At 41.4% G+C, this 26,263-nt stretch overlaps 1 protein-coding gene and 1 long non-coding RNA gene across 4 annotated transcripts in view; one reads left to right on the top strand and one right to left on the bottom strand.

Annotated features, from left to right (window-relative positions):
- Positions 1-9,797, bottom strand: part of IL7 (interleukin 7) — a 22,358-nt gene extending 12,561 nt beyond the window's left edge. Inside the window, 4 exon segments of the mRNA XM_048841020.2 lie at positions 1,760-1,846; positions 4,414-4,553; positions 6,174-6,253; positions 9,638-9,797. Coding sequence (XP_048696977.2) covers positions 1,760-1,846; positions 4,414-4,553; positions 6,174-6,253; positions 9,638-9,696 — 366 coding nt within the window. The 5' untranslated portion in view covers positions 9,697-9,797.
- On the top strand, positions 9,437-26,263 carry LOC125632581 (uncharacterized). 3 transcript variants are annotated; one of them, XR_012666946.1, is made up of 4 exons: positions 9,437-9,501; positions 22,309-22,359; positions 24,075-24,254; positions 25,453-26,262. It is a non-coding gene; the product is annotated as an uncharacterized LOC125632581 (long non-coding RNA). The 3 variants fall into 3 exon arrangements; XR_012666947.1 differs by lacking the exon at positions 9,437-9,501 and adding an exon at positions 9,928-10,009; XR_007355361.2 differs by lacking the exon at positions 9,437-9,501 and adding an exon at positions 15,621-15,751 and having other exon boundaries at positions 25,453-26,263.

Genomic DNA, 26,263 nt, shown 5'->3' with positions numbered 1-26,263 from the left:
CGAGTCCTTAAACTTTAACAAGGAGTCCCAAGTGTTAAAGTCACATCTGCTCAGGAGTGCTTTTCATTAGTGATCCTGAGCTGCAAACCCTCAGTTGAATAGACTTTCCTCCCAAACAGGTCTAGCTTTTTTGTGTCTAGCTTTGGGGATCACCCTTTGTAACCCCTGTCACTCTTGCTCATTGGCAGCAGAGACCACCAGGTATCCTGTGGAGGTGAGGGTGGGATGAGGATGCAAAAACTCATATTCTCTAGCCAGGACAAAGTACTTCTTTTTCAGCCTTCTTGGCCATGGGAAGTAGGGACACCAGGGTTTACTGTAGGGCTTTTATTGGGTCCATGATGGCTTCATTGAGGGGAAGGGTCACAAGATGTCCACCAAAGAGTGGGAGGACTCCTGAACCCCCTCCACCTGAATGCCCAGGTTTTGGGCCACTCTCTTAAGAAACTCCTGTTGGGCCTTATAGTCATCATGAGAGGGTGATATGTCAGTTCCTGTCATGGCCTCATCAGGAGAAGAGGAAGAGGAGGCTTGCACTGGTAGGGAGCACAACAACTCTTTGCTTTTGGCACGAGCCAGGTCCCGTGATGTTGGCTCCTGGTACTTGGTACCAGAGCCTGGATCAGGCTCTGCTTGAAGAAGTGGCAGCACTCTACCCTCACAGCCACCGAGTATGAGCACCTCCATCAAGGACCCTGCATAAAGGGAAATGCCAACAGGTTCCAGAAGGACCACTGTGCAGGCACCTGCCACTAGCCAGCAGGCCAAGAACTCGACGGTATGGCCTGGCCCAGGTCCATTGCAGGATAGTGCCGACTTGCCTATTGGGGCTGGCTCCTGTGGGAGATATGTGACTCCACCTCTGACTCCAAGGACGAGAAGTCTCTGTCCAGAGACCACGGAGGAGCAGTTCCCATCGGTGCCAGTGACCAGTGTCAAGGCAGGGAAGACTGGAACTGGGCCCTCATGGCCAGCTTCCCTTTATACAGTACCAAGGGCTATGGAGTGGCCCAGTGCAGGTCACACTCTGTTCTAGTCTCCATGCCTGGCCATCCTAGGGGTCGGGGAATGTCCTCTCTTGAGTGGCATTTTTTTTTGTTTTTTCCTCAGCACTGGAGATGCTGAATGGCGCTGATGTGCCCGGACAGCGGCAGGAGTGCCCCTCAGTGACACCAAGGTGCTTGGTGCTGAGTTTGAATGGCTTGGCTCCAGTCGAGGTCTGAGCACTGCTCCTAGTAAGATGGACTTCAGCCTAGCATCCTGGTCATTTTTGATACAGGGCTTGAAGTCCTGCAACTCTTGCAGCGCTCCCAAAAGTAAGCTTCCCCTAAGCACTTAAGGCAACTGGAATGTGGGTAGGCCAGAGGCACAGCCTTGCTGCAGGAGCCACAAGGCTTGAAGCCCAGCCACCAAAGCATGCCTCAGTACCGGGAGCAGAGGAAACTAACTCTAACAACTACAAGAGAAACTATGAACAAAACTATATGTATATAGAGAGAGGAAACAAAGTCCACAGAGAAAGACTTGCAAGAGAAGGACAGAGCATTTCCAGCGACCGTCATAGGTGGTAAAAAGGAACTGAGAGGACGTGGTCAGCAGTGCCCTATATACCAACACTATGGATGTGTAGCACTATAGGGCACCAGAGCTGACTTGACAGATACCGATGAGGGAGTATTTTCTGGTGACAGTGCTCAGGGCGCGCACACACCTATATTGCAATGGACATATTCAATCATTCAAAGAAGTTGTCTTTTACCTGAGTATCATTGCAGAAAATTGCACTGGGGTTTTCATGTCTTTTATTCCTGCAGCACCTGTCACGATACTCTTCAGACATATTTTCCTATAATAGATCATATGTTAAATAATGTAACAGTGTTCTAATCAAGTTGCCTTGGTTTCTCTTTCAACAGTTCATGAGCTTTACTCCTTACACTGCTTTTTGGGATGGCATCAAAAGTAGCAGTGGAAATAGAGAGTGCTGAATTTTTTCTTGGCAAGTAAGCTAAGGAGGAAATAATTTAACTATAGTTTGCAAGGGTAGCTGTTTATAATTTTGAAACTACAGATTCCACTTAATTACTTGATTCTTAACAGTGGTTTTTTTTTTTGTTTTTGTTTGAAGTTTATTCTCTTATGAAATATACACAGGTTGAGATTTTCCAAGGCATCTAATGGGATTTTGGCATGCATCTTCTATTCACATGAAAAAAAAGTTGTGTCTAAATCCCCTAAATGTCTTCAGCTGTAAGTCTTTCCCCTTTGCTCCACCACTGTTTGTTGCCTTTGTTTCCTTCTTCATGTCACCCAGATGCTTGTAATACCTCTGGATCCCAATGGAAACACATTCTCTCTCACTCTTCTTTCTAACACCCCTCTAAAGTCTCTCTGTACCTTGCAGAAGAAATGAGTTAATTCATATCAATAGTATGTCATCCTGTATTTTAACAAATACAAGAAAGGTTTAGTCATCTCCATCCTTTGGGTTTCCCTTTGTATTTTTGTTGTAACTTTGTCAGTGTTTCAGAAGCACACCTGAGCAAAACTGACTTCAAACTTTTGAGACAGTAGAAGTAGATTGTGTAAACAGGGAGGTACTCAACACAAAGCCCTGAAGAGTCAAATAGTCAAAGACATAAAACAATTAAGAGAGCATCAAACAGCTTTGTTTACTGAAGTGCTGAAATTCCATTCTAGACACAAGGGCCCGCCAGTCAGCAGCTCTGCCTGCCTTTTTTCAAATAGCTTCACAGTAATTGCTCTGGTTGGTAAGTAGGTAGGTAGGTCACTGGGTGGGACAAAAAGACAATGGATGAAACCCTAGCCCCACTGGAATCCATGGCAAAACTCCCCTAGACTTCAAGGGGGCCAGGATATAACCCACTAGCTGCCTGTAGTTAATGTCTCCAGTCACCAGATATGGAACAAAATCACAATGAGCATTGCCACATGTAACCTCTAATAGAAATCATAATTTACTCTTGCCATTCTTTTAAGCTCACGCATAATCTGGGGGGGAATGATCATGGGAACCTTGGTCCTTGAGAATTTAAGAAACGCATACCATAGTTTGGGTGAGAAATCAACATTATTCTCTCTGTGGGGTGACATTGCTTATTGACAGTCAAAGTTTTTATTTTATTCTTTAATATTTTTGCTCTATGAACCACTGCATTTACAGAAATCTAGATCAAAGTTAGCCTTGAGCATAACCTTGCAAATCCTGCTCCGAGTCAGACTAGACAGAGATTAGTAACTAAAAGGAAAGTAACAATATCTTACACACACTTCAGCAGCATGGTACTTATCAGAAGTATTAATTATGGTGGCTTGGTGAGGATAAGGAGGTAAAGATCCTTCTGCCTCTAGATTCCAGGTTCAAACCAGAACATAGGTTTTGTAGTAATGGAAAGTTATTTGCTATCACTCTATGATCTCAGGCAAGAGGCTAGTGGACACCTTCTACCACACAAACAGTATTACTAACAGTTATTGCTGGTAATCTAAACAGACAGACAAGCACTGATTAAACATGGAGACTGAACTAACCTCTCCAGAGCTGGGGTAACACACATTGGCTGCGAAATGAGGGAATCTGCTTAGTAGGTGCTCGTGCTACCCCTATTCTGTGAGATTTCAATATTCACAGTCCCATACCTTTCATGAGCACTAAATTCACAGCTCCTTAAATACAAGTTAAATAGCAAATACTTTCATTTTTTCCCAGTCTCCTGTGGAATTCTAACAACTAGGAATGATTCACTTGATGTAGAGAGCTGTTGACTTCAGCATTCTATTTAATGTGCTGGCACAAAGATATAAAATACTAGGTTAATAGTCTGGGTATGTCAGTCTTCTGGATTATTGTTATGATTATTATTTCCAAATGGGATCATTGTCAGCAATGAGAGGTAGAGATCAAGACTGCGGGCCAGTTTTTTAAATGTTGACTCCGGTTTGTGAATATATTCAACAGAGGGCATAAAACTTCAGGCAAAGTTATAAAGAGATGGAAATTATGGGTCAGATTATGTAGCTTCTATTCATATTGAATAGCATTTACAAACACAAGTAGTCTCAGTGACTTCACCACAACTATTGCATAAGTGCTCTCCAATGGGATTAGGTGTTACACAATCTAAACCTAAATGGTTTATATCTCTAACTACCTGTGGCAAGGACACAATCATCTGAGTCATATCATTCGCACCTGCAAATAACGGCATTCATAGCTAGGTGTGAGTGCAAAATTAGAGACTGCATCGTTATATCCCGTAAAAAGAACTGCACACCCATTTTAATGTGTGCCTTTAAATGTGACATTTAGCATGAATTAACCTTAAAATTATTCACCAAAAGAAGACTTTTACTTTTTAAAAAAATTTAAAACAAAAGAATATGACTACCTACCAGCAAATCAATATCGTGGCTTAGGATATTCTCATACTTTTCACGTATTACAGTTGTATTTTCCATCACACAAGTAGATGAATTTACTGGCAACAGAACTATGAACAGTGGCAGAATCCCAAACACAGACCTAAAAAAAACTAGATTACAACAACATCAATTAAGTATATATTTAATACTACGGAGTATGCTCGATTAACTGTTATGTAATGAAGTCTCTTATAGTAGTTTATCTGGGATTTATTGTTCATCTCTACCAAATAACTGGTACATTACAGTCCATTTTGGGTATGAAATGTGAAAATGCCTTTAAACATACCTTGTCAGAAAAGTATCTTTTAAATGCGTTTTCAGAGTATGTTGCCCTCGGGGTATTAACATAAACTTCATTAATGCTAACAAAAACAATAACTATGTTGAGCGGACAATAATATCCTTTAGTGTATTGTTAGAAATCCTGAAGTACTACAGTATACAGCAGATGAAGTATACATGTTTGCAAGTATAATTTTATTTTTAAAATATTTGGATTTGTGGGGGCATTTTTTAAAGTAAAGTTAGTGCTCATGAAAGACACTGTCCTATTTGCCCTCGGTTGGGAAGGTTGGGCCCCTCAGAGTCATGCAGGCTGCCAGTCCTAGAAACTAAAATAGCCTCCATGTGCCAAATTTGCTTTGCATGAAGTCAATGCAGAAATCCAACTGAATTCAATGGGAATAGAGTTACAGCCATAGTCCATGTAACAGCTATTCTGTAACATACGTTTCGCCACAGCTCCCTGCCAATGGACCTTAATGCTGTCTTGGAAGGATTACCTCTAGGAATAAGAATATAGTTCAGTCTTCACGCCCCCTCAATCCCTCTCTGCTGATATTGTCAATTGTGTAGTGTTGATTAAGGATACTACAGAGTAGACAGCTACCCTGTAGAAACTGAATTGAGAAACTCTTTTCATCGCTGTTAGTCAAATTTCACAGTCTTTTCTTGGGCAAATTTCCCTTTGACTTTTAATGAGAGTTTTGCTTGAGTAACAGGCAAATTCTTTATCCCTGTCTTAGGTATTTCCAGGGCATCCATCACCACAATCATAAGCCACTGAAAAGCCATCTAAGGGAAATAATTTATGGCCACTAACAGTCAGGGCTGGATTTAAACAAGCCAAATAAAGGTGACAGGCTCAATATCTCATGACACATTCCCTGACCTAGTCAGGTCCTAAGAACGTATATACAAGAGCACATATAACACACATTGTACAGGAAGCCTGGGCACCTAATTTAGGGCTGTGGATTACACTAGGTGGCAGGGTGCCTAAAAGTTAGGCATTGCAATACTGAGTCTAAGACTCCTCAGTAGATCTAGCCCTAGGCACCTTTCTGCATCTTTAGGCTCCTAACTAACTTTGAAAATCTGGTCCAAAGAGCTTCGTAATCCCTTGAGAATAAAGACATAAATATAGTAAATATAAGGCTGTCAAAGCCTATAATTTATTAAGGCTGTATCTGCCATCTATGTATTACATAATATGTCCCTGATCCTGCACTTAAACCTCTGACTTCTACAGAGTCATAGAGTTTAAGGTCAGAGGGACCACTAGATCATCTAGTCTGACCTCCTGAATATCACAGGCCACCAACACTGCCCCACACTCTATTCTAAATTTGGTTGTGAAGTTTTATAGCCCATAGGAAATTAGATGATTAGTATGCACCATTGGCAGAAGCCTTGTAATGGCAGGGAAATGATTAAGTGAGATGTACCCAGATAACCCTGGCAAGTGACTGGCACCCATACTCTGCAGAGGAAGACAAAGGAAACACAAGGTTGCTACCAATCTGACCTGGGGAAAAATTCAGTTAGACTCCGAGCATGTGAGCAAGAACCAGTCAGGCAAGCACCCGAGAAACAGAATGCTCAGTGACACCCCAGAGCCCTGGCCCACTCCGTCCAGTGTCCAATCTCCAACTGTGGCCATCTCTGATGCTTCTGAGGAAGGCGACCAAAACAGAATGAAAAGCCGCAGCAGGTGGCCAGCTGAAGCCCTGAAGCATGTGCTCTTAGGAACATGAGACATAAACTGGAAGTGAGCCCCAGGGCTGCTGAACCCTATCCTATCATACAATCACACTTACACATTGTCCAGCTCTCTCCTCAAGCTAATTAAGTTGTTTGCTCCCACAACTCCTACTGAGAGGCTGTTCCAGAACTTCATCCCTCTGATGGTTAGAAACCTTCTCCTAATTTCCAGCCTCAATTTGTTCATGGCCAGTTTATATCCATTTGTTCTTGTGCCAACACTGTCCTAAAAAGCTCTTTACCTGCCCTAGTGTTTACCCCCCTCTCCTCCCAATGTATTTATAGAGAGCAATCATATCCCCTCTTAGCCTTCTTTTTGCTAGGCCAAATGAGTCAAGCTCTTCCAGTCTTCTCTCATATGATAAGCCCTCCATTCCTTGTTCATCCTAGTAAATCTTCTCTGCACCCATTCCAGTTTGAATTCAACTTTCTTGAACATGTATGACAAGAACTGTACACCATATTGCAAATGAGGTCTTACTAGTATCTTATATGATATTAATACTTTTCTAGCTCTACCAGAATATATCCAAGGATTGCAGTTGCCTGTTTCACAGCTGCATCACGTTGCTGGCTCATAGTCATCCTGTGATCAAGGAACACAGCCAGGTCTCTCTCCTCATCTGTCACTTCCAACTAATGAACCCTCAGCTTGTAGCAGAAATTATTATTAGACCTTAGGTACATGACCCTTGCACTTTGTATTATTGAATTCCATCCCATTTCCATTATTCTAGTCTTCAAGGTCATCCAAATCTTCCTGTATAATATTCCAATCTTCCTCTGTACTGACGTTGCCTCCCAACTTTGTATCCCCATCAAATTTCATTAGCATACCCCTACTTTCTGTGCCATGGTCAGTAATAAAAATATTGAGTAAGATTAGTCCTAAAACCAATCCTTGAGGAATGCTACTAGTAACTTTCTTCCAGTCACTTTTTGGCACAATCTGTTACATTCTCCCCCTTTAACCAGTTCCTTATCCACCTTACAATTCTTATACTAATCCCCATCTTCTCTAATATAACTAACAATTTCCCAGTTGTTTTATATTTCAAAAGACAAATAACAATGGTCTAAGTCTGTCATCTGTGCAACAAATTCCATCAGTAACCCCAAACAAGAATGGTTTCAGAGTGGTAGCCGTGTTAGTCTGTATCAGCAAAAACAATCAGGAGTCCCTGTGGCACCTCAGAGACTAACAAATTTATTTGGGCATAAGCTTTCGTGGGATAGAACCCACCCATGAAAGCTTATGCCCAAATAAATTTGTTAGTCTCTATGGTGCCACAAGGACTCCTCACCTTTTTTTATTAAACAAGGATGAATCACATCCCTTACACATATCAGTATATGGCAACAACACTGTAGCCATAGACCCACTTAATCTAGCAGTTTGTGATTAAAGATAACCTGCAAAGGAAAAAGAGTTGGGCCTATGCCATTATTATTATTATTTGCTTCTCTATGATCTATAAAGAAGGCCTGAAAGGTTTGTCGGGGAGTATGTGTTTTTTTACATTAGTAAATTAGGTCCTAATAAACCCATAATACTGATACTATGAGAAGAGCTAAGAGAGAGCCAGACGATTGAGAAAGGAAAGGATTTTCTGTCAGATTGTTTATAATTAAAAAAAGTGAACATCTATTTATCTGCACTGACTCATTGCTGTGTTGAAGGAAATGAAACTTTTAACAAAGTGAACATTCTGCTCTTCCAGTGAAAGTATATGAGTTCATAAATCCCAGTTCCCAAAATCCCCAGCCAGCAAGAGTTAACATTCATGGGAGTTTCAGGCAGAGGAAAAAGCTCATATTTACAAAAAGCAACCTTTAGTCCCTTCAGGGTACAAGAAGGGAGCCAGGCAGGCACACTATCAATGTTCTACCACCCAGGGGCACGAGATCACTTCTTATAATCCCAATGTTATACCACCCTTGCAATATCTGTGGATTAAGCGACAGTAATGGAAAGCTACCAGGTTGTAGCATCCTTGCGGCGTTTCAATGCTTCCAAAAGCCTCCAAAGGAGGCTGTTCAGAAGCACCAGCAGGTCCAGTCTGGGCTTTCCCTGCTGTGGCTCAGACCACTGGGCAGTCAGGGTCGGCTGTGTCCCTCAGCCCCCCAAGCCATGGAAATGCCCCATTGGCCTGAAGGAGAGAAGAGCGTGTTACCTTCCTGCACCCAAAGCTTCCCAAAGCAGGAGCAGGCGTGAGGGGGGGGGGGGGGGAAGCAGGGGCACAGCCCCCCTAATCAGTGGGGGCACAGTGGGGGGAGGGAAGCAGCTCCTCTGGCCCCGCAGGGCAGTGCCCTTCCAAAAGCAGCCGAATTTTTATTCCTGCGCAGGCCCCTGCCCCAGAGCAGGATTCTGCCAGAGCCTGCAAACCCAGGAGGCTTAATACATCTCCCTCCCCCTCAGCTGAGGTAGGGTGACCAGACAGCAAGTGTGAAAAATCCGGATACTTTTTCCCCCCGGGGATAGCTGCCTATATAAGACGAACCCCCTAATATTGGGACAGCTGGTCACCCTACGGCTGAGGAGCCGCTGGCCGGGCGCGTGGGGACCCTCCGAGACACCTGTTTGGTGCCTGCCTCAACTTTGAGCGGGGGTCGGTGCAGCGTGCCTGCTTGCCCCCGGCTTGGCACGGCATGCCGCGGGCAAGGCGCACGCCGCGGGGAGGGGCGGCTATTCCCTGCTGGAGCCGAGGGGGGACGGGCGGCAGCGGACCCGCTCCCGGGAGGCCAGCCGCTGCCTGGGGGAGCCGGTTTCCCTGCGGGGCGTCCGCGGGCAGGGGTTTGCACCGGCCTTGCTCCCTTGCCCGCTCCCCAACTCCTGCAGTTCCCACCAACGCAATCCTGATTTCCCGACACCGGGCGGGCTGGGAACCGGGCGCTTCCACTTTCGCTCTGAAAAGCTGGGAAATTCCCGGCCGGGACACGGAGGATAAAAGCACCGTCGCGGGCGCCGCTGCTCCATTGCGGGCGGTAGCTGCCAGGGAACCAGCGGAGCCGGTGAGACGCGCGCCGCGGGGCAGCGGGCAGCCTGGGCTGAGGTGCAAAATCCGCCGGGGCTGCGCGCCGGGAGGGCTGCAGGAGTCGCCGGCTCCGGGGAGGGAGCGAGGGTCCCGCGCGCGCGCGCGCCCCTTACCATGGAACATTGTCCGCAGGGAGAGGTGGAGAGCGCTGCGCTGGTGGCTTCTCGGTCATGGTGGTGGCAGAGGCTTGTGCATGGTGCGAGGCTGGTGCAGAGCGCGAGGGGAGGCTCTGGGAGTGCAGAATCCGCCGGGCCAGGCTGCGCCAGGCGCTGCTGTGCGAAGGAGCGGGAGTTCCCGGACTCACCAGCCCTCTGGCCGCATCTTCCTTGGGGCAGACCCGCTGGCTCCGCGGGGCTCTGCTTTTCCCATGGGACTTCCGCGTGCACAAGTTACTTTCACTTTCTGCTCTGCCTGTGTGGCCCCTGCTCTCCAGCCAAGGCTGCGGACTCAATGGCTGCACCGCGGCCAGGGGCCGGACGGAGCAGGTGGGACAGCGAAGTTAGCGCGCTTCCCCGCCCTCCGCGCAGAAAAGCGCCCCGCGCCCCGAAACCTGCCCAGTCAGGGGATCAGTCCGCGGGTCCACCCCGGTAGCTAGAGCCTGCGGCTAGCGCGCGGCTGGGGGGGGGGGGGGGGCGCCGAAGGGGGGAAAAGGCAGCGCGGCGCTCCAAAGGCCAGAGCCCCGCACAGAAGTGACAGCTGGAGGCGCTGCTTGTGGGGCTTGTCCCGGTCCGGGGAAGAGGAGGTGGGATCACACATGCCTTCCACGCCCAGTCCTTCAGGGATCCCACTGTGCGGGCAGAGGCAGAAGGATGTACCTTGGCAAGGCGCACGGAAAGAACCATTCATTAGGCATCAGAACATTGTGAAAGACTGGTTTTTGTTGTTGTTTGCTTAGGGTGGCCTTTTTATTTTTATTTTTTTGGTATGTTTGGGGTGGGCGGGCGTGCTGCCCGATCCCTGCGAGAGCCCCACACCCACCTCAGGGGCTGCACCCACCCAGCTTGCATCCAAAAGCATGTGACTGAAATATGGAACGTGCCGCCGGGTGGAGAATATCTGGGGACTTCCTTGACTCATTTTCAACGCTCCTGAAAGAGCGCGGGCCAATCTTTAGTTCAATTGAGTCTCCCGGGAAATTATCCACTAGTTTATCTTTTGGGGGGGGGGGGGTGTAAAGTTCACATGGTAGTAAGGACTGGAGAGTAATTGCAACGTGGGGAAAACAGTACGGCAGGGGGGAATACACTCTGATCGATGTGAAAGGGTTTGAAATGTTACATATCCATAAGCAATATCTCGGCCAGCGAGTCTGCTTTAGCAGAAAGGCCCGCCCAGGTCGTGCAAAGCGCTGTGCGTGCGTGGACTCTCACGGAGATCGTGGAGCTTTGCCCAGTTCCAAACCTCAGCGGTCTGTTCACTTGGATCTCCATGCAGGATCGGGGCCTAACTTTGGTCGCTAGTTACATGGGTCTTGAATGTGAATGAGAATTTTGCCTGACTAAAACTTCCAATATTTGGTCCTTAATTTGATCTGTTCATGAGACTGCTGAATTCATCAACAGCTTTTTATTGGTTCTGCTGGGCAAGCATGCCTTCCACCCCACCTATATCGAAATCTGCCATCCCCTCTGGTCTAAAGAAGCCTGACTTGGTTGATATTCAATTTAAGGCATGCTGCAGAGCTTCTCGAGGAGGGGAAGCAGCTTGTAGGGGGGTTTTAGGAGGTTTAGTACAGGGCATGATTTAGGGTGTGAGCTGGCCTGGCTGTATTTGAAGGGGGTGGGGATTACCTTGTGCATGATTTGTGATTCATTTTAAAGAACTGGGAACCCTTGGGTGGATGAAAACTTTTGCATTGTAAGGCCAGAGTCCTCCAAACACTTGTGCATGTGCTGAACTTTACTTACTGAAGTAGTCCTATTGACCTCTGGTGGTACTACTTCTATGAGTCAAGGTAGGCGTCTGTGTAAGTAAGTGATTACAAAATCACAGCGAAAAGTTATACCAAAGTTATGTATGCATATGCTAGCAAACAGTTAGTATGTAAAACTTACAGGAGTACTTTATTTAGTTGGCTTTAGATGTTCTGGATAAAAAAAAACTAGAAAATCATATCAAAAAGACACAGATATAAAATATAATAATTATTATTAATAAAACTTTCCGTACTGTGACTCACTAGGCTGTGTTCCTTTAATAGCCATTCTGAAACTGAGGGTTAAATCCTGAAGTCAAAGGGCATTTGGCTTCTATGACTCTGTAGTCAGAGTGACAAGCAAACTAATAGCTTAATAGCTTAGATCATTTTGGCCAGGGTCTGCAATTAGATTCATGGGTATGCAAGGGTTTACCAGTGTTGAAGGCCTTCCCAAGTAAAATATGAACAAATAAATACTTGAATGCCATTATCTACGGATATTATTTCACAAATGCTGCTTAATATGAAAACATCTCTCTGTAGTAGAAAAGCATCAAAAGTGTAAAGAAGTTTGGTTCCCAATGCATGTATATTTATTCAAAGTAGACTAGACAATGTAAACTTGTTTAATGGTCGTGTAAAAAATATATGCAGTACTTCTTTCATCTCTGTAGTGGCTTCTCGTTTTTTAACATGGTCAAGTCATCTGTTAAAATTACTTAAATTATCCAAAGAGAAATAAGACTATTGTGAAATTAACTACTGTTTTATGACAGATTTATTCAGCAATAAAACAATCTGAATGTTAAAAGCAGCAGGGATTGAAAATTATGGTTGCGAAGACTAAATGTAAATCAACTCCATGTATTATGGGAATATCTCAGCATTCATGAGTTCTGGATGAAAGAATCATTGGAGGATCAATGATATTAAAAAGGCTAACTGATTTGACCCTAACCTAGTTTAATTAACTGATAAAAGAAAAGGAGTACTTGTAGCACCTTAGAGACTAACAGATTTATTTGAGCATAAGCTTTCGTGAGCTACAGCTCACTCCATTGGATGCATTCAGTGGAGTGAGCTGTAGCTTACGAAAGCTTATGCTCAAATAAATTTGTTAGTCTCTAAGGTGCCACAAGTACTCCTTTTCTTTTTGCGAATACAGACTAACATGGCTACTACTCTGAAACCTCTAATTAACTGATATCATTTTTCAAATTTTAGGAAACATGTCTGATATATAGGGCCCAACAGTGCTCTGAGTGAAGTCAGTAGCAAAACTTATTCACTGGAATGGGACCAGGCTATCGTTAAACAGAAAAAATCTGAGGTCTTGATTCTGTCGTCTTTACTTGGGGGAAAACTTTAATTGACATCAGTGAAAATGTTGCCCGAGAAGTACTATAGAATTGGACACATTTATTGTATTGCCATACTAGACAGCTCCAAAAAAATCAAATATTTCAGTTTATTATTTATAATTTGACTAACTAAGCAAGAGTGGAGAGTAGGTGGCTTTCTGAAAGATTTAGGTGATTCTTTCTGTACATATAGAATTTTTTGTCTGTTCCTGTCTGTAAATGCATATGTTTCCTGTGTTCATTCACTGATATATAACCTTGATTTCTTTCAAGCTTTGAAAAATAAGCAGAAATAACTTTGAAAAACAGAGAAAGCATTGAAGTTTGTATAGCAAAGAGTTACAAGATACCAGTAACATTCTCAATTTATGCATGATCATACTCCATGAGTTTAGTATATGAATTTGTGAAGATAAGTGCTGTTCATCTAAATTACCTTCAGTAGGTATTACTAGAATGACAGACTAGATTACTTTTTTTAAAGTAGACCTGATAATGTCCTAACTTTCTGCAACGATTAAAAATAAATAGCTAATAGTCAGCAATTACTGCAACATATTAGTTGGAAAAACATTTAAGGGCCCAGTCCTTCAAGCTTTCTCTTTAGCGGGACTATTCATGTGACTAATGCTGTACTCATGCTGAAGTAGTTTTTAGGGTTGGGACTTAAAATATAACATGTAATTGCAATAACTGCTTTTCAGTCAATGATAACGTCTTCTGTACATAAATGCATAAATTTAGATTATGGCCTATTATGTAAATCATATTTCTGCAGTATTGGTGAATGCTTAATTTAAAAAACTATGGTGTACTATCAAAATATATATGTAGCAGAAGAGCTCTTTTTAATTTTGTGGTAAAAAAGCTAAATGTTGTGGTTGAGACACATACTGACAGAATCCAATAAATTGGGGTTTCTGTTATTCATGTCCTTATATTTTAAGTATAAATATGTGACTGGTGATAGACTTAATTGAATTTTCTCATTCTCAGCTTGTTGCAATTTAATGTTAAATATTCTAGGGGTTTTCTATACGTTACAAAAAGTCTTTGCTTACTTGGGATTCAATGTCAAATGCATGGGGCACCCAGAACTCCCATTGACATGGAGGTTTGGCCTTATTTTATAGTGCAGCTAGAACTAGGGTTCCAATCCTACAGTTACACCAAAATGTTCATTGACTTCTGTTGATGGATGATAGATACTTTTTTTTCCCTGCATACAGTGATTGTGATCTTTAGAGTTGTATGTTATAGGACAACAAGTGAAATGACTGTTTTTTAAAATGCACTACTGCTCTAATTGAACGAAATGTATATTTTTATGTAAGAACTCCAGCATAGTCTATCTTCCCCCCTCCATCCCGCACCCTTGGAACTTGATCCTATATTCCTTTTGCACCCCAAATAGATTTCATTAGGCATTTAGTATTTAAGAGAAATTCAGGGCCTTTAGAATGGCCTTTTTTCTTTCTCCCTGTCACCCACAAATGCTAGCTTTGAAAGAGTCTCTGAAGAAAATTTGTATTTTCATTATAGCCATAGTTGGACTTTAAAGCATAATTAAAAGAAAAAACAAAATAGTTGCTGTGGTGGTTTTTCATGGATCAAGCTAACTACACAGGACATAAACTATTACAAATTGCCATGCTAACATTCTGAATTGAATTAAATAGGGTTCCCTTTTAGTGGACACATTGTTTGGAACTACCTTTGCGTTTCGGAAGAGTAGGTACTTATATTATGTCTGCTGTCATTGTAATCTGAAAAAAGAAAATATATGCATTTCTTGTTTTTGTTTTTAAGTTGGAAGCATTTATATTTACTCAACTTGCATAGAAATATTTAAGTAAGAAAATCTGAAGGCTGTAGGATTGAGCCCTTTTGTGTTTTGGAAGGGGGAAAACAAGAATTCGTTTCTTATGAGCTTTTTTTGTTGGAATATTCTGCAACTGTGATGCATTTTATAGTATGCAAAAGAAAATATATATGTTTAAAACTTTATCAAAGTTCATTTTAAGAATATCTCAAAATAGGGTTTTGGAGACCTAATTAGGAGAAAAACTGTAAGGATAAAGAAACAAAACAATAGACGTAAACAAATTTCTTCAGGATTGTTACTGCTTTGACATTATGGAATATATTTTTTTATTAAAGCTATCTACATTTTGAAGTTTCTGTAATTCACATGTCCCTGAAGTCGTTAAAGTAATAAACTTTTTTTGAATTTTGGAACATTCCTAGATTTCTAAATCTTATGAGGAATGTCCTATATTGACCTTTTGATAAAAACTGTTGTGGCGAACAAAACATACATACTTATAGACTGTTTGTTGATATCATTTGGAGTTGACTGGACAAATCAGAACTCTTTCATAATGTCACATTTCTCATAAAAACATCAGGGTATAAGTACTATAACACTTCAAAGGCCAGAATAAACGTCACTTGTTAGTTGTACACAGCATAATTATGCGGAAAGGATTGAGTTAGGACTGAAAAAAGTAGTGACCAAGCTTTTTAAAAACACGTGTTTTATTTTAAACTGGATTATGTGTGGAATATGAATTCTGACTAAAATCTTACTAATAACTTTCTGAAAAGTGTAAGGATCAAGCATGCCTTATTTGACTCTTCCTTTAGTGCATGACATAAAGGATACTGCAGCTTTATAATGAAAAGATGTATTAAGTGTTTGCCCAGGTTTTTTTTGAATATTTTTTCAGTGAGCTCTCCATTGAACTCTGAAATATTTTCAGATAGGTTTTCTTTCCTGATTTGTATTTATTTCCTTTCCTATTCTCTAGAAGAAGTTTCCCGGAAAAGTCTATCATAATTTGTAAGGAGAGAAACTTCCCACATATTCCGTTAGACACAGAATGTATACGTACTTGGAAGCTGGGTCACAATTAATTGATTCAGCCAACTATTTCAAGTTGTTGACGGTGAGACACTTTATCTGATTTGTTTTGTCAACAGAACTGAAGTTTTAAAGAAGCACAAAAAGCATGTTTTTTCTGTCAGATGATGCTGGGTGCCTTACTCAAAACTGTCAGACGTGGTAGAAAATAGTATCTGAATATTCCAAAAGACACTTTCTATGAAAACTCTGCAGCATGTTAAACTACTTTTACACTTGTTTTCCTAAAGTAACTATGTAGAAAAGTGTGTGTTCTTTGAACATGACTGATCTCATCTTTTTATGTACATTTCTCTGACTTTTTATTTGATTTAATTACTGACCTTCGGTAGTATTGGCACTTCCCTTCATGCATGCACGCATGTTTCTTCTCGTTTGGTTGTTTTTATGAAAGAGTCACTGCCTTCTGGTTTGGGGTCTTTTTTGCAAATTTTAAAAATTCTAAATGCCCTTCTACAACTTGTATTTCTACACTGTTGGTTGTAAAAATACATGATAGTGGTTTTCTAGCTCTTGCGTTCCTTAATTATTTATGTTTTAAAATTGTTTGCAATCAGAGAATGATAGAATCAAGGGCTTGGCGAATAATAGCTGTAATATAGAAATGCTGGAACAGCCTGTTTTGAGGGAAGATCTTGTTTTTTAAACTGGGGGTTTATTCCCCTTCCTCACGGTTGTCTACCCTAAGAAATATGGATACTTTATTTGTATTGACCTACAGTTACATTCTTTCTTAGTCCCTGATTCTGCAAAGACATGCAAGTTACTTAACTTTATACACTGGGTGAACTCCAGACTCCACTGAAATGATGGAAGTTCTGCCACGATTCCACTCTGAACAGTCTCACTGAAGTCACTGGGACAACTCAGTGTGTAAAGGTAAACATGTATGTATGCCTTTGTATGATCAGGGCCTGTAGGTCTTAAGTACTGTCAGCTCTTAAATCTTGATGGTTTTTTGCTGTGTGGTCTCTTGCAATTCTCTGTAAACATGAACTATTACATCATTTATTGAGCGTAAAAAATTTATTCAAATGCAATCTTTGTATGAAATTTCAGCAAGCTTTAACTATAGGGGAAGATTTTGAAGTCGCTGTTATTGGGTTATTTAAAGTCATTCAGGACAAAAAGAGTCCTGACAAAGGGTGTTAAATTTCTTGAGGGACCTTTTTTTAAATTAACTTTCACCTTATAAACTAAAAGATTTACCGAGTAAGTATTGTAATTTTGGGGAGGATAAGCAGTGTCTTTCATACATAACAAAGAGGGTGAATATCTGCTTTTGGTGCAAAATCAAACTCAACCTTACCTGTGCAACTACTATAATTTTGTAAATTTTAATTAGTTTAGTAAATTTGTCCTTTTTTTCCATTTTAACAATTTCTATTTGACTTGTCAAATTAATGGGCCAATCCTATATGTATCAAAACAGAAGCAAAAAGGGTCCATAAATGCAGCATTTTACTGGAGTGTAATAAATTGTCTTGAATAAAAAAACACATTTCTTCACCTTCTGGTAGATGTGAGTAAAAGCCACTGTCACAGCAAGTCAGCCATTTTGAACTTAAAATTTAAAAATTATGGATCTGATCCTACCAACATTTAAATGCTTAACTTTACCTTTGACATGAATGGGACTACTTATGTGTTTAAAGTTAAGGACGTCCATTAGTGTTCACAGATTTGGACTGGTGGGTAACTGCACTGAAAAGATGGACCATCTCTATTGTGATGCTTTGATTTATTTTACTAAGTTTCCTAAGTGGTCCTTTTATTCTAAACCAAATATTTTATCTTCCTTTTTCTATGCAGTCTCGTTTTAAAAGTCCTGGCTGTAAATCTTCAGTGCACTGGGGTGGTATTAACATAGACAGCTTTTTCCTTTCTCTACTCTGGTTTTGTTCTCCTTTCCATGATTGTTTTAATAATCAAAACATACTATATCAATAAAACTTACTGATATAAACATGAACTCCCCAAACCACATTGTGCAGTTACCAAATAATTAGATCTTGGTATGCACTAGTGCACAAAGGCCGAAAGTTTAAATACTTGAAGGTCTAACAATAAGGGCAAGATTGCAGTTAATACCCCAAAAAGATTTGTGAAACTTAAAAATGTGTTAGAATAAATAATCAGTAGTATCTAAGGCGTTGATTCTGCAATCTGACCCCACTGAAGTTAGTGAGGCTTTGTATGGGCATGGGAGTTCATCTGTGTGGAACTTGCTGCAGAAATGGAGCATGAATTAGCTCAATTCATGCTGTGTCTGTCTTTTTTGGCATATTGGCATCATGTAAATCTAAAAGAAGTACTCTTCTGGTGTATAGCTTAATGAGGGGGAAAAAACCCAACTCTCCTATAATACAGGTTTGGTTTTTGTTTTCGTTTGACTTTTGGCTGAGATCTGCACCCCAGCTCTGGTCCCTTTATTCTGGGTCAATAAGCTGGAACCATGTAAAGAGCCCCTAAAAGTCCTGGCTGTGACCAGGGCAAGATACCTCTGGCACTGTGGAAGATAGCCATAAGACTGCCTCCGGAGGACCCCATTACAAGCCCTTGCATATGGAGTGTGGGATGGGGTGTGTTCGAGGTAGGTCTACAGCACTGTGGACATTCTGAGCAGGGCTGGAGCCCAAAGAGACACCTTTATCTTAGGTGTATCTTAGGGTATGTCCATCCTGCAGCTGAGAGTTGTAATTCCTAGCTCCAGCAGATGTACATGCATTAGCTTTGCTGAGTTAGCTCGCTAAAAGTAGTGCTCTGGCCATGGTGGTTCAGACGAGCCACCCAAGTGTGTTCCCATGGATTTGGGCAGCTGGCCAAGGCCATCACCAGCCTAGCTGCGACTACGCTGCTACTTTTGGCATGCTAGCTCAATCAAAGCGAGCACGTGTAAGTCTACCTAGGCCAGAAACTCCACCCTCAGCGGCAGTGTAGTTTCTAAGATTGTATTGGAAAAAAGACGGGGGCAATGGAAAATCTTAACCTTTTGGGTCAAACTGTTTTTGGTAAAGTCTTCTAAAATGAGGATGAAAATACAAACTCACTGGAGTTCTTATTAAAGATAATATTCTATTGTCTTGTAAAACAGAAACTCTGGAGAATATTGCAGCTACTAGAAAATGGTATCAGAGAGCATTCACTCAATTTTCCGTTATTCGTAGAAGAGATTTTGCATCAATAATTTGAGACACTTTAATACATTTTAATATTATGTAATTATTTTTTAGGTCTTGCCCCCAAGTTGCTCATTCTGACTCTCCACAACCTGAGAATCCATATTGTCATCTTCATATTTGATGCAAAAAGGAACATAAGGGTGCTTGGAGATGTGAAGGAGATCTTAAATATATACATGCTTTATTAAGGTTTTAGTCACTCCTGCAAAATCTGCTCATCTATACAAAAAGAAACTTGACTTCATAATCACAGTGAGACACCATGATGCATTTTAGGAGGCACAGCCCAGAGCTCGCAGTGCAGTGGACATCTAAGGTTGCTTTAATCCACCCTTGTATCTTCCTGACCACGGACTGCTCTGGCTTTTGCGAAGCACCTAGCATTGCCCCCATCTTCTTTCCAATACAATCTTAGAAACTAGTGAATCAAACCTTGATTTAAAGAAGTCAGTGAGGTTTGGAAATGTTCTGCAGAAAACACTGCTTTGAGTGACATATCCAGTCATTTTTTAAAGGAAGGCTTATAAAGAGATATCTTTAATCTGAAGGAACAGCAGTGTGAGCAGCTGCACGCAACTAATGCAGTCTGGGGAATGGAAGGACAGACCACCAAATCTTCCTCCCACGCAACATTTTCCTCTCATAAAATTTCTGAAGTAACATACTGTAGTCAATGATTTTAGTTTATTATCCATTTATTGTGTGATTTATGATTAATCATCTATTATATATATTCATTGTATGTTAATTAGAATGAATTTGTAGGATTACAAAAGTATAAGATTGATCAGTATTTAGAGGAACCAAGTATGAGGCATGAGTAAGACAAGCTGAAACAGAAGAACCTGTAGGTTGAGGCCTGCAAGACTTTAGCTTAGCTATTTTAGGCCTTGGAGACAAGAAATGATGATAGAAGTGACCAGAAAATAATCCGATACACTAAGATTATGGAAAAAGAGGCACCAACTGGTAAAATAGCAAAAAATTACCCAGAAGATTAATATTAGATCATAAAAATAATGTAAAGGCGCATCTGTCTCCAACATGTGTCTTAAACACAGGATACTGGTTATGCGTCAATGCTAATGACAATAAAGGGAACTTACATAGCCTATAGAAAATTTAGGTCCCTTAAGTTTCCAGGGGACACAGACCAATAAGAGAAAAGAGAGTTGACATTTTTATGGACATGTGCAGAATGTAGATATAGACAGAATCACATTGTAAAAGGGGGATGCCCAGAACAGGAAAATTGAGCTCCATATGGGATACTCCAGCAGGAACCATCTCTCTACTGATGATCAAGCCATGAGAGGCCGATTAGACCTTAACACTATTGTTAAGAATGTGAATATAACTAAATTTGTTACTTGTGCATAGGTCTGTATAGAATTTCTATATGCTTGGGTAATCATAACTTTAATTGTAACTTTAATAAAACTCGTAAAACAGTCTAGACCAGTGGTTCTCAGCCTGTTTACTATTGTGGGCCGCATATGCAGCTCTCTGTGTTTTGTGGGCTGCATCCACACAATATATATACTACCTGTATGGCCCTGAGGATGTCACATGGGCCACAGCTGTGTGCTGATTGGGCTGCAAGCAGGCTGCGGGTTGAGGACCACTGGTCTAGACCTTGTACTTGTGAATGTATGTGTGGTCACTACCTTTGGTCTTTATGTGTTCCTAGAGACTCTAACTCTGAAGCAAGTAGCAGAGGTGACATTTACTCTGTTAAGCTTGAAACTGTAGCCACCAGAGCCGAACCCACTGTGGTGTAATACCACATTACAAAATTCACTTTAAATAAAATAAAAGGCTACAATACTGTTCTTCTCTGAGTCTGTCTCCTGCTTATTCTGTTGACTTCTCTTGGGAGACAACTTTTGAAAGAGGAAAAAATATTAAAGTAATAAAACATATAACATAAGTCCCTACCCAACTCACTAGAATGCTACTTAAAAAATACCATGCACACATAACAGCTGTTTATATAGTAGTAATTGCATCTTGTCCAACCCCAAAAGATTCTTAAGTGTGGTGTGCCACAGGTTTCCATGTTGCCAGACCTGTTATTCGGTTTTTATACAGGCCATGAGAAGTCATGAGGTGTGGAATTCTCAGTATGTGTGACATCCAGCATTGTCCCTTATCTCCTCCAACCCATAGGATGAAGTTGAGTGCTTTGCCAATGCCGTGAGATTAGGGTGTGCTTGTGAGTAAGCTAGCTAAAGGTCAGTCCAGGCGAAACTGAGATGGTGATGATCATTGGGGAAGCAGCTGCAGAGATAGCAGAGATAAAAGATTGGCCTCTTTGAGAGTAAATCCAGTATGAGCCGCCAAGTTCCTAACGTAAGGGTAATGTTAGATATTGCTTTTAGACAATCATATGGCAGTGACCAGAATAACTTCCTCCCCCAACCTATTTGCATCTGGCCAGGAGATTGTGCCCTCTTCTTGGTGGTTGCAGATCTTGCTTCACTACTGCAGTCCACTCTATTTGGGAGAGCTCAGAGGCACAATGTGAGCACATGATTGGATGCACAGAGCTTCTGACTTATTATCCTGGTTCTGAATCTGACTCCTGCTGGGCACTGGGGAAAATCACTCAACATCTTTGCCTCAACTACTCCAGTTTTGAAAGTGGGATAATACTCATCTACTCAAAGGTGTTATAAGGATTATCAAATTTGTAAACAGCATTGAAGATGAACTGTGCTACATAAATGCTAAGTATTTTATTAAAAAAAAATTATCTTCTTGGTTAGCTACAGATGCTACTCACAAAACTATCCAGTCCTCTTCAAAAAACAAAAATTCCACATTTGCTGGTAGGCTGCTCTGGTATAATTATAAAGACCAACACAGGATAAAGCCTGACTGTAAGGGCTTATCTACAGGGTGTGACAAAGTGTGCCAACGGAGTGTTATTTGTAAAGTGCTCTAATTGCTCCACAAAGACCTTGCTAGAATGCCCTAAAAGGTACATAGTTCACATGGATGCTAAATTAACTAGGTACCTTTTAGATCATGCCAGCAGGAAGAACCTGCCTACCTGTGGGACAGTTAGAGTACAACATAGTAGAATACTTCACAAATTGCATCCCTCCAATGCGGTTTGCCAGCTCTATTTAGACAAGCCATAAGCCCCACCTTTCAGATCCTTCTTTCTCCAATCCATTAATGCTTCAGTTTAGCTGGTGGTTTGTTTAATGTCTGGTTTTCTTTTCCTTATAGTACCTCTTCATCCTTGCTCCTCTTCATCAGATTTTGAGACTCACCTCTCTAGATCAGATACATCTTTTGGTTAACTTTATTGTTCATTCAAGATCAAATTGATGTTGATGTGGTGGCTTTCTCTTTACAGTTAGTAGCTTTTCCTTTTTTATTCCCTTTTTAGGTCATCTAATCCCTTTTTATTGGCTACAAGACCAAAGGATTTCCAGTTGAGGTATGGAATTGGTAACCTGTACTATGTACTTGCAGCGTATATTGCAACTAATTAACTCAGGCATATTTCAGAATTCTAAATTGTATGTGCTTGTTTTGTATTTAACAAACTGAAGTGTGTCTTAAAAATAGAGCAGTGAAATAATCAATATAAAAGCAATACTTAACTGCAACATTTACATGGAGAGAACATAGAAATGAAGTTAAGCAAACCATACATGTCCTGTCCCGGAGATTCCTAATCACATAGCACATGTGCACTCAAAGGCTCTCTCCACACCAGGAGCATAATTGTGGTACCTGCAAAGTTGACTAAATCTGTTTATTGGTAGGATGCTAGCCTGGTTTTCCTGAGGATCACCTTGGGGCATTACTACCTAGCGGCTAAAGGAATAGTGATAGAAACCTGCCAGCAATTATTCTGTTTTGCCACAGTTGTAACGAACTGTATTCTGATTCTAGTGTGGACCAAGCCTAACGCACTCATCTTAAGAACTTATTGTTCGTTGATACAGCAATAGTGCTAAGACCTACATAAGCTGAAGAATGTACAAAGGGTAGGAGAAAGGAAGAGTCATCCCCATTTTATAGTTGGGGTACAGAGTTATTAAATGACTTGGCCAAGCTCTCACAGGTAGTGTATAGAAGAGCTAGGAATTGAACATAGGTCTTGAAATCCCTATGCAGTGCCATTACTACAAGACCATCTTTCCTCTGATCTGTTATTCCTGTGATATTTTACTCCAAACACTGGCATGACAACCACTTCTGTATTTTAAATATTCCCTTGTTTATTTTTAAAGAAAGCTTATAGAACAACTTTATCTAATTTCTGAATCCTGCATTGAATGACCCAAGCTGTAATGTTACTGTAAAATACTGTAGGATGTTTTGAAAAATCTATCTAGGATTCACAGTATGTAGTAACTCTGTTGGAGACAACTATAACTTCATAATTTAATTCTTCTCTTAGCCATTACTTTATGTAAACTCGTAAATAAAATCCTTTTATTATACTTATAACAGTTTTTGTCTTTGGTACAAACTATTGTGTTATATCTATAGAAATTCCATGAACACTTCCATTTTCCTCACATTTTGGACCCCCAGTGAGCAAGGGCACCCCAATTTCTTGGTGGAATCCAAGATATCCTAGGTTCTTTTGTGTACTCCCATTCCCAAATACATTCATATAAATGCAGATTTGTAGTAAGGCAAGAATGCAGTAGCATTGGTAAAACTAGTAATTTCTAACAGTATTTCAGTCAGGAGTGATATGGGATACAAGATAGCTTTGGAGAAAAGGCATTTTTCTCTTCCTTTTTGTGCCATATGAAGTTCATTTTGCTTAGCCTGACTTTCTGGTTGCTTTTAACTTCTTAGATCTTCGTTTTCATGCTGAAATTTGGCATATTTGTTCTCAGTCTGGAAATAAATTTGTAAAGTTTGAATAAATACAGTCATGTAATTTTTTTGAGAATTAAAACAATCAAAGGCTGCAGGGAGAGGAATACTTGTCTTATTACATTTAAATGTAACTTGTGAATAGCTGTAGTGCACGCGTGGTAGCAGTTTGGCAGGAGCATGGCCCCTAAATCAGAGATATGTATTAATGTTCTGGTGAAAACTGGGTGTGATCTGTCAATGTTAGTAAATATATTTAGTAAATTAACACTTGTTTTTGTAAATCAACTCACATTGGCTCTGTACATGCAGACCGACTGGCTAAGCAGCAGTTCTGCAGAAAAGGACCTGGGGATTACAGTGGACGAGAAGCTGGATATGAGTCAGCAGTGTGCCCTCGTTGCGAAGAAGGCCAACAGCATATTGGGCTGTATTAGAAGGAGCATTGCCAGCAGATCGAAGGAAGTGATTATTCCCCTCTATTTGACACTGGTGAGGGCACACCTGGAGTATTGCATCCAGTTTTGATCCCCCCACTACAGAAGGGATGTGGACACATTGGAGAGAGTCCAGCGGAGAGCAACAAAAATGATTAGGGGGCTGGGGCACATGACTTACAAGGAGAGGCTGAGGGAACTGGGGTTATTTAGTCTGCAGAAGAGAAGAGTGAGGGGGGATTTGATAGCAGCCTTCAACTACCTGAAGGGGGGTTCCAAAGAGGATGGAGCTCGGCTGTTCTCAGTGGTGGCAGATGACAGAACAAGAAGCAATGGTCTCAAGTTGCAGTGGGGGAGGTCTAGGTTGGATATTAGGAAACACTATTTCACTAAGAGGGTGGTGAAGAACTGGAATGGGTTACCTAGGGAGGTAGTGGAATCTCCATCCTTAGAGGTTTTTAAGGCCCAGCTTGACAAAGCCTTGGCTGGGGTGATTTAGTTGGTGTTGGTCCTGCTTTGAGCAGGGGATTGGACTAGATGGCCTCCTGAGGTCTCTTCCAACCCTAATCTTCTATGATTCTATGCATGCAAATGTTAAGAAGGTCTGTAGAGTCCTGTGTCCTTCCATATGACACTTGAAGCTGTGTAGGGAAAGGAAGTGCAGAAGGACCCCTGCCTGCATCCACACAATGAGAGGAGGTGGGTAGGAAATGAGATAGCTTTGAGCATCGGCCTGCTAAACCCAGGGTTATGAGCTCAATCCTTGAGGGTGCTGTTTAGGGATCTAGGACAAAAAGTGGGGATTGGTTCTGCTTTGAGCAGGGGGTTGGACTAGATGACCTCCTGAGGTCCCTCGCAACCTTTGGATTCTATGATTTTCTTGCCATGCTGTATTAGGAGGAGAACATCACCCGACAGACATTTAAATTTTTTATTTAACTAAAACAACAATGTTATGTATTCTGGATTTTTTTCTTCAACAGCAAACATATAATATTTTAACAAAAACAAGCATATCAATTTTTGAATTTAGTTAAACATTCAAGTTTTTTAGAATCAGGTTTGTTTTTGTTAAAATTGTTTTTAACTAAAATAGTTAAATGAAATACTTTAAAAAAAAAACAAAAATTAAATCGACTATGTCAGCTAGGTCAACATGAGAAACTTAAAATATTGGCTTCAGTCATCTTCACCTTCATTTTCCTGTTTGTTCATAATCTGGAAAAGAAAAACAAGCTTTCCTGCTTTTTCAGGTCCCAAATGATTTCTGTAGAAACCAACGTGGCAAGAGCTAGAAAACCAGGCCCCTGGAGTAGATGGGGTTACTTCGTGGACTCAGCTCTGCACTCTCCATTGTGTGCTGTGACTTTTTAAGCCCTGCCACTTGGTGCTAGGGACTCGCTCATGGGGAAACCAAGGTCAGTGGCTGGTTCCCAGAGGCAGTTTTAACGGGGCATGGCTGTTCCTTCATGTGATCCAAAGGCTGATCTGATCTGTCCTCTGGCAGGTGATCTCCTCCGTCATTCCCAATGATGAATACATCGGATTTAAGCCTCTCAGGCCACAGAGACAGGGCTTTTTACGAACCCAGTGTCAACGCTGTGCGGGCTTCAAAATGGATTCCTTGAGGACCTGCTCCATGATTTTGCCAGGGACTGAAGTGAGACTTCAAAAACAGACTCCAACGAGAGACTGCTGAATTGGAATTAATTTGCAAACTGGATACAATTAACTTAGGCTTGAAAAAAGACTGGGAGTGGATGGGTCATTACACAAAGTAAAACTATTTCCCCATGTTTATTCCCCCGCTCGCCCCCTCCCCCACTGTTCCTCAGATGTTCTTGTCAACTGCTAGAAATGGCCCACCTTGATTATCACTACAAAAGATTCCCCCCCCGCCCCCCGCTGTCCTGCTGGTAATAGCTCACCTTACCTGATCACTCTCATTACAGTGTGTATGGTAACACCCATTGTTTCATGTTCTCTGTGTATATAAATCTCCCCACTGTATTTTCCACTGAATGCATCCGATGAAGTGAGCTGTAGCTCACGAAAGCTTATGCT

Source organism: Caretta caretta, chromosome 2 (genome assembly GCF_965140235.1).
Source record: "Caretta caretta isolate rCarCar2 chromosome 2, rCarCar1.hap1, whole genome shotgun sequence".
In the NCBI taxonomy this organism is placed as follows: Eukaryota; Metazoa; Chordata; order Testudines; family Cheloniidae; genus Caretta; species Caretta caretta.
Note: the sequence above shows the minus strand (reverse complement) of the source record. Positions and strands in the feature narration are given on the sequence as shown.